Raw genomic sequence first — 17,500 nt, forward strand, 5'->3', positions numbered from 1 at the left:
CAAATAATAATAGCAATCAATAATTTTGCTCTTTATTTAACCATCTTACATATAAAACCTTATTTGTTCATGCTTGAAAGGATGCACATATCTCTGCCATGTTGGGTTGTATTGGAGAGAGTCTCAGTCTACGATCATTTTCCACACACAGTCGTGCCTGTCTTTAGTTTTCATATTAGTGAGGGCCGAGAATCCACTCTCACATACAGCTGAAGTCAGAAGTTTACATACACCTTAGCCAAATACATTTAAACTCAGTTTTTAACAATTCCTGACAATAAATCAGAGTAAAAATTCCCTTCTTTAGGTCAGTTAGGATCACCGCATTATTTTAAGAATGTGAAATCTCAGAATAATAGTAGAGAGAGCGATTTATTTCAGCAGTTCTTTCTTTCATCACATTCCCAGTGGGTCAGAAGTTTACACACACTCAATTAGTATTTGGTAGCATTGCCTTTAAATTGTTTAACTTGGGTCAAATGTTTAGGGTAGCCTTCCAAAAGCTTCCCATAATAAAATGGGTGGATTTTGGCCCATTCCTCCTGACAGAGCTGGTGTAACTGAGTCAGGTTTGTAGGCCTCCTTGCTCGCACACGCTTTTTCAGTTCTGCCCACAGATTTTCTATAGGATTGAGGTCAGGGCTTTGTGATGGCCACTCCAACACCTTGACTCTGTTGTCCTTAAGCCATTTTGCCACAACTTTGGAAGTATGCTTGGGGTCATTGTCCATTTGGAAGACCCATTTGCGACCAAGCTTTAACTTCCTGACTGATGTCTTCAGATGTTGCTTCAATATATCCACATAATTTCCCTCCCTCATGATGCAATCCATTTTGTGAAATGCACCAGTCCCTCCTGCAGCAAAGCACCCCCAAAACATGATGCTGCCACCCCCGTGCTTCACGTTTGGATGGTGTTCTTCGGCTTGCAAGCCTCCCCCTTTTTCCTCCAAACATAACGATGGTCATTATGGCCAAACAGTTCTATTTTTGTTTCATCAGATGAGAGGACATTTCTCCAAAAGGTACGATCTTGTCCCTATGTGCAGTTGCAAACCGCAGTCTGGCTTTTTAATGGCGGTTTTGGAGCAGTGGCTTCTTCTTTGCTGAGCGGCCTTTCAGGTTATGTCAATATAGAACTCGTTTCACTGTGGATATAGATACTTTGTACCTGTTTCCTCCAGCATCTTCACGAGGTCTTTTGCTGTTGTTCTGGGATTGATTTGCAATTTTTGCACCAAAGTACGTTCATCTCTAGGAGACGGAACGCGTCTCCTTCCTGAGCGGCATGACGGCTGCGTACTATTGTTTGTACAGATGAACGTGGTACCTTCAGGCGTTTGGAAATTGCTCCCAAGGATGAACCAAACTTGTGGAGGTCTACAATTTTTTTCTGAGGTCTTGGCTGATTTCTTTTGATTTTCCCATGATGTCAAGCAAAGAGGCACTGAGTTTGAAGGTAGGCCTTGAAATACATCCACAGGTACACCTCCAATTTACTAAAATTATGTCAATTAGCCCATCAGAAGCTTCTAAAGCCATGACATCATTTTCTGGAATTTTCCAAGCTGTTTAAAGGCACAGTCAACTTAGTGTATGTAAACTTCTGACCCACTGGAATTGTGATACAGTGAGTTATAATTAAAATAATCTGTCTGTAAACAATTGTTGGAAAAATTACTTGTGTCATGCACAAAGTAGATGTCCTAACCGACTTGCCAAAACTATAGTTTGTTAACAAGAAATTTGTGGAGTGGTTGAAAAATGAGTTTTAATGACTCCAACCTAAGTGTATGTAAACTTCCGAGTTCAACTGTACATATATTTTTTATAAATGAAGGTTTTATTCAAGCAGTCTCCTCTGAACAGTTGATGTTGAGATGTGTCTGTTACTTGAACTCTGTGAAGCATTCATTTGGGCTGCAATTTCTGAGGCTGGTAACTCTAATGACCTTATCTTCTGCAGCAGAGGTAACTCGGTGTCTTCCTTTCCTGTTTCGGTCCTCATGAGAGCCAGTTTCATCATAGCGCTTGATGGTTTTTGTGACTGCACTTGAAGAAACGTTCAATGTTCTCGACTTTTTTCGTATTGACTGACCTTCATGTCTTAAAGTAATGATGTACTGTCGTTTCTCTTTGCTTATTTTTAGCTGTTCTTGCCATAATATGGACTAGTTTTTTTACCAAATAGGGCTATCTTCTGTATACCAACCCTACTTTGTCACAACACAACTGATTGGCTCAAACGCATTAAGAAGGAAAGAAATTCCACTATTTAAAACAAGGCACACCTGTTATTTGGAATGCATTCCAGGTATCTACCACATGAAGCTGGTTGAGAGAAGGCCAAGAGTGTGCAAAGTTGTCATCAAGGCAAAGGGTGGCTACTTTGAAGAAATATATTGTAGATTTGGTAACACTTTTTTGGTTACTACATGATTCCATATGTGTTATTTCATAGTTTTGATGTCTTCACTATTATTCTACAATGTAGAAAATAGTACAAATAAAGAAAAATCCTGGAATGAGTAGGTGTGTCCAAACTATTGACTGGTACTGTATACGCGACATATATGTACCTATAAAACATATAAGTAATACACATATGTTACTTTTCAGTATGGGACCAACCAGTACCAACCAGTATTAATCAGTACTCCACACACCTTTGCGCAACAACCTGAGAACTACCTGAGCTCATACAGTATGACTCTTTCAACACACCCTGCAAAACGAGCCAGGATCACCCACCCACCCACACTGTACACTAATCACACTGCAAATACAAGCGGCATCGATGAGGTCATTGTGTTTACACATAATATATACACTAAGACACTAGGTCACCTTTACAAGCATGACACAATCTTTTAATTCTTGTCCTAATATGTCAACCTTCCTGTCAGACAGAGTGTCACACACCCCACCCTCAGTGACTCTGACATCGGGTCTGTGACATTGCCTGCGAGGGCTCCTCTCTCACTTGTCATTGCACAGTAATCCTCTCAACAGGTGTACTGTTCTAAATAGGGTTGCAAAAATACTTTTTTCCCCCAGAAATCCTGGTTGGAGTGATTCTGGATTACCTGCCGATTCCACCTTGATTCCAGGAATCTTGGGAATTAGGAGTTTTTTCAACCCTAGTTCTAAATGAAATATTATAATGATCTGGTTCACAATACGAGTGTGTTCCTCTGTCACTGTAAAGGCTAGGGTTAACATTACCGTCATCTGTCACTGTAAAGGCTAGGGTTAACATTACCGTCATCTGTCACTGTAAAGGCTAGGGTTAACATTACCGTCATCTGTCACTGTAAAGGCTAGGGTTAACATTACCGTCATCGTTAACATCTCAGTCATCTACTTCATGGCTCAGGACATTGTTTGTGTATTTACTCCATGGCAACGGTGTACCTTCACCTGTAGCATTGGGATGACTGCAGGACCAATAATGACTGCGTCTCAGTGCAGCTCGAATCAATCAAATTGGTGACAAAAGACACTGAAATAAGACACTGAAATAAGACACTAAAATAAGACACTGCAGTCCCAGGTAACAATGGAATTTTAGGAGGAAAAGACTGAGACGGAAGCTACATACTATAAGCCTGCGATTAAGGCCAACATGTCTTTATGTCTAGGTATGCAGGTGCGTAGGTATAAAAACGAGTACCTTTGTGCACTTGACTATGGTTAACAGCAGCTAAACGTCACGCCTGTCAGTCAAACGTTGAGCAGTGACGTCCTCTTTATTGTTGCTCGAAGGTCAAAGTTGATCATCATAGCCTTGAGAAAACATCCTGTATCTTTGGTTGCGCTACGTCCTTATGAAAACAATTTGTTGAAATAACTGAAATAACCACGACGGCTAAATATAGATGGGGTTATTTCAAGATATTGGAGCTGTGCCAGCTTATTATGATGACTAAGCACCCTGCATACCATTCCAGCAGTTTGGGTTCTGATAGGACAGACACCCTGCATACCATTCCAACAGTTTGGGTCCTGATAGGACAGACACTCTGTATACCATTCCAACAGTTTGGGTCCTGATAGGACAGACACTCTGCATACCATTCCAACAGTTTGGGTCCTGATAGGACAGACACCCTGTATTCTGGACACGGATAGGACAGACAACCTGTATCCTGGACACTGATAGGACAGACACTCTGTATACCATTCCAACAGTTTGGGTTCTGATAGGACAGACACCCTGTATTCTGGACACGGATAGGACAGACAACCTGTATCCTGGACACTGATAGGACAGACACTCTGTATACCATTCCAACAGTTTGGATCCTGATAGGACAGACACCCTGTATCCAGGACACTGATAGGACAGACACCCTGTATCCTGGACACTGACAGGACAGACACCCCGTATACCATTCCAACAGTTTGGGTCCTGATAGGACAGACAACCTGTATCCTGGACACTGATAGGACAGACACTCTGTATACCATTCCAACAGTTTGGATCCTGATAGGACAGACACCCTGTATCCTGGACACTGATAGGACAGACACCCTGTATCCAGGACACTGATAGGACAGACACCCTGTATCCTGGACACTGATAGGACAGACACCCTGTATACCATTCCAACAGTTTGGGTCCTGATAGGACAGACACCCTGTATACCATTCCAACAGTTTGGGTCCTGATAGGACAGACACCCTGTATCCTGGACACTGATAGGACAGACACCCTGTATCCAGGACACTGATAGGACAGACACCCTGTATACCATTCCAACAGTTTGGGTTCTGATAGGACAGACACCCTGTATCCAGGACACTGATAGGACAGACACCCTGTATCCAGGACACTGATAGGACAGACACCCTGTATCCTGGACACTGATAGGACAGACACCCTGTATCCAGGACCCTGATAGGACAGACACCCTGTATCCAGGACACTGATAGGACAGACACCCTGTATCCAGGACACTGATAGGACAGACACCCTGTATCCAGGACACTGATAGGACAGACACCCTGTATCTTGGACACTGATAGGACAGACACCCTGTATCCTGGACACTGATAGGACAGACACCCTGTATCCTGGACACTGATAGGACAGACACCCTGTATCCTGGACACTGATAGGACAGACACCCTGTATCCAGGACACTGATAGGACAGACACCCTGTATCTTGGACACTGATAGGACAGACCCTGTATCCTGGACACTGATAGGACAGACACCCTGTATCCTGGACACTGATAGGACAGACACCCTGTATCCTGGACACTGATAGGACAGACACCCTGTATCCAGGACACTGATAGGACAGACACCCTGTATCCAGGACACTGATAGGACAGACACCCTGTATCCTGGACACTGATAGGACAGACACCCTGTATCCTGGACACTGATAGGACAGACACCCTGTATCCAGGACACTGATAGGACAGACACCCTGTATCCAGGACACTGATAGGACAGACACCCTGTATCCTGGACACTGATAAGACAGACACCCTTTATCCTGGACACTGCAGCTTAAAGGGCACCATGTTGGCTTCATACTGAATGACCCCGGTACGGACTGGGACCACCAGGTAACAGACTGGGACCACCAGAGATGGACTGGGACCACCAGGTAACAGACTGGGACCACCAGGTAACGGACTGGGACCACCAGGTGATGGACTTGGACCACCAGGTGACGGACTTGGACCACCAGGTGACGGACTGGGACCACCAGGGACGGACTTGGACCACCAGGTGACAGACTGGGACCACCAGGTGACGGACTGGGACCACCAGGTGACGGACTTGGACCACCAGGTGACGGACTGGGACCACCAGGTGACGGACTGGGACCACCAGGTGACAGACTGGGACCACCAAGTGACAGACTGGGACCACCAGGTGACAGACTGGGACCACCAGGTAACAGACTGGGACCACCAGGTAACAGACTGGGACCACCAGGTAACGGACTGGGACCACCAGGTGACGGACTTGGACCACCAGGTGACGGACTTGGACCACCAGAGATGGACTGGGACCACCAGGTAACAGACTGGGACCACCAGGTAACAGACTTGGACCACCATGTGATGGACTTGGACCACCAGGTGATGGACTTGGACCACCAGGGATGGACTGGGACCACCAGGTAACAAACTTGGACCACCAGGTGACGGACTGGGACCACCAGGTGATGGACTTGGACCACCAGGGATGGACTGGGACCACCAGGTAACAGACTTGGACCACCAGGTGACGGACTGGGACCACCAGGTGACGGACTGGGACCACCAGGTGATGGACTGGGACAACCATTTGACAGACTGGGACCAGAAATCGGCCAAGGAATTTGTAAAACTCCTCAAGGCCCATTGTTTTCTTTGAGGCCCCCATTATTAGCCAAATAATGATCATTCTGCTCAACAACCCCAATGTAGACAGGGTCACTGGAAAACAAATGGACCAGCCCATCTGGGATGTTCCCGATAGCCAATCAGTTTCTGCAATGACCCCAATGCAGTACCTTACAAAAAATGTAAAACAACACAAGTCTTGTTCCACGGGTAAGCCAATGCTCCTGCCACTATCTCTCCCAAGCATCTTCGACCGGTGTTCTGACTTACTGTCCTGCATACTGCTTGCATCAACAGCACTAACTTGTGAGTTGGTGATTTCCTGGTCCTTACAGGAGCAGCCAGGATCCTTACAGGTAGGAAGTCCTACGTCTTCTCTCTGTTTATACCGGTGCATGTGTGATCAAGTCTGTTGCTTGTGTGTTTGCCATTTCACTGGAGGAGCTTGTTTTCGGGAGGCGGTGTGTGGGTTGTGTTTTCAAACTCATTTTTAGCTCACAACAAGCTTGTAGCATGGCTAATACTAGACAGAAACACACTGTAAAGTACATATCAACACTACCCTGCATGAACTACTGGGTCAACACTACCCTCCATGAACTACTGGATCAACACTACCCTCCATGAACTACTGGGTTAACACTACCCTCCATGAACTACTGGGTCAACACTACCCTCCATGAACTACTGGGTCAACACTACCCTCCATGAACTACTGGGTTAACACTACCCTCCATGAACTACTGGGTCAACACTACCCTCCATGAACTACTGGGTTAACACTACCCTCCATGAACTACTGGGTCAACACTACCCTCCATGAACTACTGGATCAACATTACCCTCCATGAACTACTGGGTCAACACTACCCTCCATGAACTACTGGATCAACATTACCCTCCATGAACTACTGGGTCAACACTACCCTCCATGAACTACTGGATCAACACTACCCTCCATGAACTACTGGGTTAACACTACCCTCCATGAACTACTGGGTCAACACTACCCTCCATGAACTACTGGGTTAACACTACCCTCCATGAACTACTGGGTCAACACTACCCTCCATGAACTACTGGATCAACATTACCCTCCATGAACTACTGGATCAACACTACCCTCCATGAACTACTGGGTCAACACTACCCTCCATGAACTACTGGGTCAACACTACCCTCCATGAACTACTGGTTCAACACTACCCTCCATGGACTACTGGGTCAACACTACCCTCCATGAACTACTGGGTCAACACTACCCTCCATGAACTACTGGATCAACCTTTGCCTTTGTTGACAGCTTTGTACACTCTTGGCGTTCTCTCAACCTGCCAAGTGTCACGTCTGGAGGAAAAAAGATGGGTGAGAAAAAACATATATTTAATCCATTTTGAATTCAGGCTGTAACACAACAAATTGTAGAATAAGTCAAAGGGTACGAATACTTTCTGAAGGCACTGTAGATATAAAAGTATGTGGATCCTTCAAATCAGTGGATTTGGCTATTTCAGCCACACCCGTTGCTGACAGGTTTATAAAATCAAGCCCAAAGCCATGCAATCTCCATGCAATCTCCATAGACAAACATTGGCAGTAGAATGGCCTTACTGAAGAGCTTAGTGACTTTCAACGTGGCACCGTCATATGATGCCACCTTTCCAACAAGTTAGTTTGTCAAATTTCTGCCATGCTAGAGCTGCCCCCGGTCAACTGTAAGTGCTGTTTTTGTGATGTGGAAACGTCTAGGAGCAACAACGGCTCACCCGCGAAGTGGTAGGCCACACGAGCTCGCAGAACGGGACCAGTGTGTGCTGAAACGCGTAGTGCGTAAAAATCATCTGTCCTCCATCGCAACACTCACCACCGAGTTCCAAACTGTCTCTGGAAGCAACGTCAGCATAAGAACTGTTCGCCGGCAGCTTCATGAAATGGGTTTCTATGGTCGAGCAGCCGCACAAAAGCCTAAGATCACCCATGCGCAACGCCAAGTGTCAGCTGGAGTGGTGTAAAGCTCGCCGCCGTTGGACTCTGGAGCCGTGGAAACGTGTTCCCTGGAGTGATGAATCACGCTTCACCATCTGGCAGTCCGACGGCAGAATCTGAGTTTGGCGGATGCCAGGAGAACAATGACAGAATGCATAGTGCCAACTGTAAAGTTTGGTGGAGGAGGAACAGTGAATGTAAATCTTAACTCTACATCATACAATGACATTCCAGATGATTCTGTGCTTCCAACTTTGTGGCAACAGTTTGGGGAAGACCCTTTCCTGTTACAGCATGACAATGCCCCCGTGCTAAAAGCGAGGTACATACAGTAATGGTTTATCGAGATCGGTGTGGAAGAACTTGACTGGCCTGCACAGAGCCCTTACCTCAACCTCATCGAACACCTTTGGGATAAATTGCAACTCCGACTGTGAGCCAGGCCTAATCACCCGACATCAGTGCTCGATCTCACAAATGCTCTTGTGGCTGAATGAAAGCGAGTGGAACCTGATGGTTCCTCTCTGTTCCTCTCTGCTCCTGATGGTTCCTCTCTGCTCCTGATGGTTACTCTCTGTTCCTCTCTGCTCCTGATGGTTACTCTCTGCTCCTCTCTGTTCCTGATGGTCCCTCTCTGCTTCTGATGGTCCCTCTCTGCTCCTCTCTGCTCCTCTCTGCTCCTGATGGTTCCTCTCTGTTCCTGATGGTTCCTCTCTGCTCCTCTCTGCTCCTGATGGTTCCTCTCTGTTCCTGATGGTTCCTCTCTGTTCCTCTCTGCTCCTGATAGTCCTCTCTGTTCCTGATGGTTCCTCTCTGTTCCTGATGGTTCCTCTCTGTTCCTGATGGTTCCTTTCTGTTCCTGATGGTTACTCTCTGCTCCTCTCTGCTCCTGATGGTTCCTCTCTGTTCCTGATGGTTACTCTCTGCTCCTCTCTGCTCCTGATGGTTCCTCTCTGCTCCTCTCTGCTCCTCTCTGCTCCTGTCAATGCAGTTGAATGAGACAGGATACAAGAAGAAGTGAAGGCCAAAGAAGGTCGTGACTGTTGAATATTTTAAACTGTTTGTTTAGGTTTGTAAAGTGGACTTTCTACATGGAACATTTGTGTTTAGCTGAGATATTCTGCCTAGTGCTGCCCCCTGGTCATAGTGGATTTTACTGCAGTGGGGAAATGAGGGGGTTCACTGCTGCAGTGCACGTACTCTGGTTGTCATGGCACTCAGCCAATCCCAGTCATTGTCTCACAACAATGACCCATATCCACCCATAACCACTGGGATTCCTGGCAGTGATTTCATTGGTGCGACTTGTCAAAGCCAATCTATTGACATTGGCCAATGCGTGTGCATTAGCCGGCCAAAGTCTCTCTGTCAGGCCATTTCAGTGTAAAAAAAACAGTCAACAATACATCAAACAGATGGTTTCTGACGACGGCTTTGTAGGGAGGCCTTGTAAAAATCCAATAACATTGAAACTATATGACAACAAGTGAAGGTCTTACTTTTGTCACGACTTATAGGTTGAGAGAACATCATGTGTAAGATGGTGGGCTGGGTGGCTGGACAAGAGGACATTATGTGTAAGATGGAGGGCTGGGTGGCTGGACAAGAGGACATCATGTGTAAGATGGTGGGCTGGGTGGCTGGACAAGAGGACATCATGTGTAAGATGGAGGGCTGGGTGGCTGGACAAGAGGACATCATGTGTAAGATGGAGGGCTGGGTGGCTGGACAAGAGGACATCATGTGTAAGATGGTGGGCTGGGTGGCTGGACAAGAGGACATCATGTGTAAGATGGTGGGCTGGGTGGCTGGACAAGAGGACATCATGTGTAAGATGGTGGGCTGGGTGGCTGGACAAGAGGACATCATGTGTAAGATGGAGGGCTGGGTGGCTGGACAAGAGGACATCATGTGTAAGATGGTGGGCTGGGTGGCTGGACAAGAGGACATTATGTGTAAGATGGTGGGCTGGGTGGCTGGACAAGAGGACATCATGTGTAAGATGGAGGGCTGGGTGGCTGGACAAGAGGACATTATGTGTAAGATGGAGGGCTGGGTGGCTGGACAAGAGGACATTATGTGTAAGATGGAGGGCTGGGTGGCTGGACAAGAGGACATCATGTGTAAGATGGTGGGCTGGGTGGCTGGACAAGAGGACATTATGTGTAAGATGGAGGGCTGGGTGGCTGGACAAGAGGACATCATGTGTAAGATGGTGGGCTGGGTGGCTGGACAAGAGGACATTATGTGTAAGATGGTGGGCTGGGTGGCTGGACAAGAGGACATTATGTGTAAGATGGAGGGCTGGGTGGCTGGACACCATTTCAGAATATTGAACAAGTTGAGTTTCCATATTTAGCAAAGTACTGTAGAATGGCCAGTCAGTGATGAGTCTATGTAAAGTCAACAGTATCAAGCCTGAGCCTGGGTTTGCCAACCATTGGGCCGACAGACATGGTTCACAACCATGTGTATATGCCGTCGTGTGTGTGTGATGTGTGTTATTTTAAAGTGCTGACGCATGCCTTGTGAACGTTCGACAAGTCTCAGTGTAAATATCTCACACCTCAGCCAAGAATGCCATTCCCTTGGTTTCACCCCTGGCATTCCTATTCCTGCTGTTCAATACCCGAAAATGGAGTGACAGACAGACTGTGAGAAACACAGCTTCCAGACACTTCCTACTTTCTCACCTCCTATCAGACGGAGCTGATGATGTCAGAGGAGGGGCTGAGTGAGTGATTCCGCTAACTCTTACTGTAATATGTGGAAATGTGTTGTAACTCACACTAATTACTACATTGAATAATAGCTTCTTTATCTGAGGAGGTATATTTAGTTTTCCTTTCTCTTATTTATCTCAGCTGTCACAGTTACTTTCTCCTCTTCATGAATGCTTGTCTAGTTTGACTTGTGCTCTGTTCCTAATGCTAAAGCAGAGCTCCGGGGGTGAAGTTTCCAGGATCAGCTTCCCCTCCCCCGATCCTAACCTTGACCTTTAGCATCCTGGACTCAGGAGTAGACGTAACATGGCAAACTACAAAACGGGACAATCAAATTAGGTTGATATCCTCCGTTTGGTTTGTTATGTATTGATTTGTGGCCATCCATAACCCGATTTCTTAAGGCATGTTACAAATTACAATTCGTATGATATTGTTACGAATTGCAATTCGTACGATAAGTTACGTATTTGCAATACATATGAAATGTTACGAATTCCAATTTGTTGTGATTAACCATACCAAACGTAACATATCATAATAATTTGAGTGTCCCGGATTTTTGAGTTTGAGTTTATTTTTTATTTTTACAGGGACAGCGTACATTAATCAACGTTTCAGTAAACGTTTTACGGTTTAACGGTTTAACCAACCGGCTAATTTTCAACCGCAGTCCCTGGGCAGGTTATTAAAAACAATTACAATACAGACAATTAATGAGCAGTGAGCACACGCAGAGCAACATAGGACAAGCAAGACATAGCATACAGACAGAGCAACATAGGACAAGCAAGACATAGCATACAGACAGAGCAACATAGGACAAGCAAGACATAGCATACAGACAGAGCAACATAGGACAAGCAAGACATAGCATACAGACAGAGCAACATAGGACACGCAAGACATAGCATACAGACAGAGCAACATAGGACAAGCAAGACATAGCATACAGACAGAGCAACATAGAACAAGCAAGACATAGCATACAGACAGAGCAACATAGGACAAGCAAGACATAGCATACAGACAGAGCAACATAGAACAAGCAAGACGTAGCATACAGACAGAGCAACATAGAACAAGCAAAACATAGAATACAGACAGAGCAACATAGGACAAGCAAGACGTAGCATACAGACAGAGCAACATAGGACAAGCAAGACGTAGCATACAGACAGAGCAACATAGGACACGCAAGACATAGCATACAGACAGAGCAACATAGGACAAGCAAGACATAGCATACAGACAGAGCAACATAGAACAAGCAAGACATAGCATACAGACAGAGCAACATAGGACAAGCAAGACATAGCATACAGACAGAGCAACATAGAACAAGCAAGACGTAGCATACAGACAGAGCAACATAGAACAAGCAAAACATAGAATACAGACAGAGCAACATAGGACAAGCAAGACATAGCATACAGACAGAGAAACATAGGACAAGCAAGACATAGCATACAGACAGAGAAACATAGGACAAGCAAGACGTAGCATACAGACAGAGAAACATAGGACAAGCAAGACATAGCATACAGACAGAGCAACATAGGACAAGCAAGACATAGCATACAGACAGAGCAACATAGGACAAGCAAGACATAGCATACAGACAGAGCAACATAGAACAAGCAAGACATAGCATACAGACAGAGCAACATAGAACAAGCAAGACGTAGCATACAGACAGAGCAACATAGAACAAGCAAAACATAGAATACAGACAGAGCAACATAGGACAAGCAAGACGTAGCATGCAGACAGAGCAACATAGGACAAAAAGCAACAAGACAAAATCCATAAAAGCAACAAAGTGTTTCCACACCTCACAAGCTGCAGACAACAGACAACATGGAAAGCGGCAATACACAGCTAGGTATTATGTTCACAAATCTGATTGGCCTTTAGGCATGTCTTCATGTTTTTTGTGAAAGTGTGATAGGTGGTGCAGTTATGTGTGTCTGATGGCAGTGTATTCCAGACATGGGAAGCTCTCACAGAGAAAGCAGATTGACTAAAGGTGCTTTTCCTTAAGGGAACTACACAGTCACCTCTCATGGCAGACCTTGTGGATCTGCTGCCATATGTTTGGGTTTTCTGTTGAGTGGAGGGGGAGCCAGGCCATTTAAGATCTTGAATACAAGACATGCGTCGGTGTACTGCGCAAGATTTTCCCAACTCAGGAGCTCATGCTTTCTGAGGATGTAGCAGTGATGATGGCTATTGGATTTCCTATCAAGCACTTTGAGAGCCTGTTTGTAGACAGACTGAATGGGTTTTAATGTGGTACAGCAAGCTTGGGCCGAACTAGTCAAGCAATATGTTAAGTGGGGGAGTATCATAGATTTGAAGTACAGTTTTGCTACCTCTGTAGTCAAACAATTTCGTATAAATCGGAAATGAGCTAGGTTGAATTTGGTTATTTGACTGACCTTTTTCACCTGCTTTTTAGAAGAGAGGTTGGAATCAAGTATGATGCCAAGGTACTTAAAATCAGATACCACCTGGAGCTTCTCCCCTGACACATAGACATACTATTTTGCTTAATATGTTACGTCTAGTCTACCGTGTGAGATCAGCCTGCCATTAGTGGGGGAAATGCAAAACTGACCCAAGATCAGCGTCTATGGGTAACTTCCCCCTGAAATGTATCAACTTGCCTTTTGTACTGAACTACTCAATCCAGCTTTGAAATTGTTATTCACTCAAAATGATCTTGAAATCGTCTGGACAGCCAAGGAGGTCTACACTGCAGAGCATGCTGGTCTTTCAACGGGTCCTTATCTTCTTAATTAGCTACAACATTATTCAGCTAGAAAAACTTTTAGGGCTGAAAAAACATGTGCCTGTATAAAAAAAAAGTTGGTTTCTCCATGTTTGCCACAGTGTAACTAACTTTAGCATACTTATTCAGATAGAGTGATTAAAGTGAAGGGTGTACTCACAGTGAATGGTGTACTCACAGTGAACGGGTGTACTCACAGTGAACGGGTGTACTCACAGTGAAGAGTGTAGCTACTTACAGTCTGACATAGTAAAATAACATTTTGTGAATATTTTCCAAACCACTATCATACACATTGTATTCTGAATGAGAGACACGGGAATGTATTAGAGCAGCAGGGCAGATTAGCTGTCTACTTCAGTTGAGTTGCCAATACTGAGTTGCACTGTGTCCAAGTCCCCATTTTCTTACCTTATTAATTAAAGCACATTTCAATCACTATTCTATATAGAACCTTAAAGGGGATGCCATATATGAAGTAAGAGTCAAAACCCGTTTTGGTTTCATCCAGAACCTTCTTGTTGTTTTAGGGGATTCTATGAATTAGTGTGTGGAGGATGTAAACACATCATACGTACATTTTCCATTATTAAACAAAGTTGTGTGTGGTCGTAATTACATATTTTACAGGTCATTCAATAGCAATTGTATTATTATTAATGTTATTATTGTTGTGATTGTTGTTGCTATAAGTCTGTTATTGTCATTACCATTCGCCTATTATATTGCTCTCACCGTGGTTACTGTCCATCGCTGTCCATTTGCTTGATCAAATATAGCTACATTTAAAAAACCTCTATCAACACAAATTATGGGACCTAAAAAAAAAAGACATCTACACGTAGCTATTGATAATATTTGCTGACTTGAAATAATTACGCATGGCATGTTTTTGGAGTGAACAACACGAACTATAGGTATATACAATATTAAAATACAGAAAACAATTTAAATTGTACTTTTCTCCTTGAGCAATGTGAGAGCACTGGCTCACACTTTGGGTGTGGCTTCTATCCGTATGGGCGTATCTATAAAGTAGTTAAAACTAGAATAGGCTATATAAACCTGTGCGCCACGGGTAGAAAAATCATTCAACGAACTACTACTACACGAGAAGAGAGCTCGAAAGAACAAGAAAGATGTATACACGATCAAATAGTTTGGTATTGTCAATTCCGACAAATAATTATCAAGGACAGTTCGCTTACAGGGCGATGCCGCGAAGCAAAGAGCCAGAAATCTTCACATTTGAGCGGATCCCAGCTCAAGAGCCACAGCGCTATACAGCAGTGCGCCAGCGAAGGAAGAACACTCGGGTACAGTACCCAGCCAATGTCCGGAAATACCTTCCACCTGCCGAGAAGAGCGCTGCCAAGCGCTGGCTCGTTGCTCTGTGCCTGGTACTGTTCCTGCAGATCTACACCGAGGATGCTTGCATCGAGACACCGATCAGCGCCGAGAGCCTTGCTGTCGAGGTAAACGAGGAGGCGTCCTATGCGCATTACAAGGTACTACCATTCCAGTCAGCAGAGGAACAGGCGCGTCAACTCACAGACGATGTCTCCACCGAGCTCTCTTCTGTCAACCATCAAGATCAACTTGTTGGTGAGCAGAGTGACAACATCTGGAGCAAGCTGGTCAATACGACGTGTCCCTGCTGGGATGGCGAGATGAATCGCATGCACAGGCAGAGCACAAGGAACGGCTACGTCGTAGCCTTCCTCTACCCTGCAGTTTATCACAGACTGGGATCCGAGAATTGAAAGAACTGAACAGTTTTTTTCCCAGCTAATGACTTGACATTAAGACGGAGCCTGGTTCAATGGCTTTTGGTTTCGAGAAAGGTGTCGAGCTGCCTCGGACCTGGGCGCTGACATGCCCGGAGCTGATTCACTAGGTTGCTCGCTGAAGCCTCACCAGAGTAGCCTACATTAGCTGCTGTATTTGGAGAGTGAAGCGAACAAAAGAACATGTTACTAATGGGACAATTTTGAAGAACTGACTGTTACAATACTGGACTCAAACTTGAATATAGAAAAACTTGAATTGATATATTTTAGGTTCACATTTGTAATGATGTACTGTAGAAGTCAAACTTCCCACCCTCTCTCACATGTTCGTAGCCCGCAAGGCCAAGACGTTTAGGCCTACAATATTGAAGTGATATTTGTAATATTATGATTTACTTTGTGAAAGCCTAGTACTTGATATTGAGACTAATCTTTTTGTTAAACTATTTATTAATGAAGAATATTCTATGAAGTGTATTATTTAACTTGTTATTTATTTATATTGTGCTAATGATTTGTTATTTAATAATGAAATAAAAAAACTTTCTGAAATGTTCATATTGTCTCTTTTCTCATTGACATTCAAAATACGACGTTTTATGACAACCAATGGCATACTTAAAACAATTATAATCAGCCTGTGGACTAATTAATTTCCAGTACCAATTTTATAGGTGGGCACATTTGTTTAAACATACAATAGGCCCCTGTGTAGCAGTAACCCACCAATCCACAGGACAGAATTACATAGTTTAGGGATGCTCCTTGCTAATCAGATAACCAAATAAGTTTGGAAACCGGTAACAAATTGATTATTAAAGATATGTATTTACAGTAACATGACTATTCTGACTAATTATTAAACGATGGTACTTAATCAGTGCTAAATCAGTGTCTTCCCATATTTCTTTCCTGGTCTCCATGGTGTTCTACGTGGGGAAGGGTCTTAGACAAGTCAGGATATTGATTAAGGCATTCAACTCAGGACAGTCTTGTAAACCAGGGCAATGTGTGATTCTCTGTCATGAGGTCACTGCTATAATATCATATACATACCACATCCAAAGTGACTTGGTACTGACTTGGCAATTACTACTGCTACTACTCCTACTACTACTACTACTACTGCTACTACTACTGCTGCTTCTACTACTACTACTACTACTACTGCTACTGCTACTGCTACTGCTACTGCTACTACTACTGCTGCTGCTACTACTACTACTACTACACTACTACTACTACTCCTACTACTACTACTACTACTACTACTACTACTACTACTACTACTACTGCTGCTACTACTGCTACTGCTACTACTACTACTACTACTACTACTACTACTACTACTACTACTACTACTAGTAGTAGCAGCCACACGGGACTACTAGGTCCCAGTGGCTCAGTTGGTAGAGCATGGCGCTTGCAACGCCAGGGTTGTGGGTTCATTCCCCACGGGGGGACCAGGATGAATATGTATGAACTTTCCAATTTGTAAGTCGCTCTGGATAAGAGTGTCTGCTAAATGACTTAAAAAAAAATAATACTACTACTACTACTGCTACTACCACATACACATGGTTAGCAGATGTTAATGCGAGTGTAGCGAAATGCTTGTGCTTCTAGTTCCGACCATGCAGTAATATCTAACAAGTAATCTAACAATTTCACAACAACTACCTTACTACCACAAGTGTAAAGAAATTAATAAGAATATGTACATAAAGATTAATGAATGAGCGATGGCCGAACAGCATAGGCAAGATGCAGTAGGTGGTATAGAGTACAGTATATACATATGAGATGAGTAATGTAGGGTATATAAACATTATATAAAGTGGCATTGTTTAAAGTGGCT

The 17,500-nt window shown here is 44.3% G+C and overlaps 1 protein-coding gene across 1 annotated transcript; it reads left to right on the forward strand.

The window, feature by feature from the left end:
- The first annotated feature begins 14,931 nt into the window (after nucleotides 1-14,931).
- On the forward strand, nucleotides 14,932-16,198 carry ier3 (immediate early response 3). The gene has a single exon (XM_071404274.1). The coding sequence runs from the start codon at nucleotides 14,992-14,994 to the stop codon at nucleotides 15,613-15,615; it is 624 nt and encodes a 207-aa protein (XP_071260375.1). The 5' UTR covers nucleotides 14,932-14,991; the 3' UTR covers nucleotides 15,616-16,198.
- Nucleotides 16,199-17,500: the final 1,302 nt, after the last annotated feature.

The sequence above is a fragment of the Salvelinus alpinus genome, chromosome 5 (assembly GCF_045679555.1).
Source record: "Salvelinus alpinus chromosome 5, SLU_Salpinus.1, whole genome shotgun sequence".
NCBI classification, from domain to species: Eukaryota; Metazoa; Chordata; class Actinopteri; order Salmoniformes; family Salmonidae; genus Salvelinus; species Salvelinus alpinus.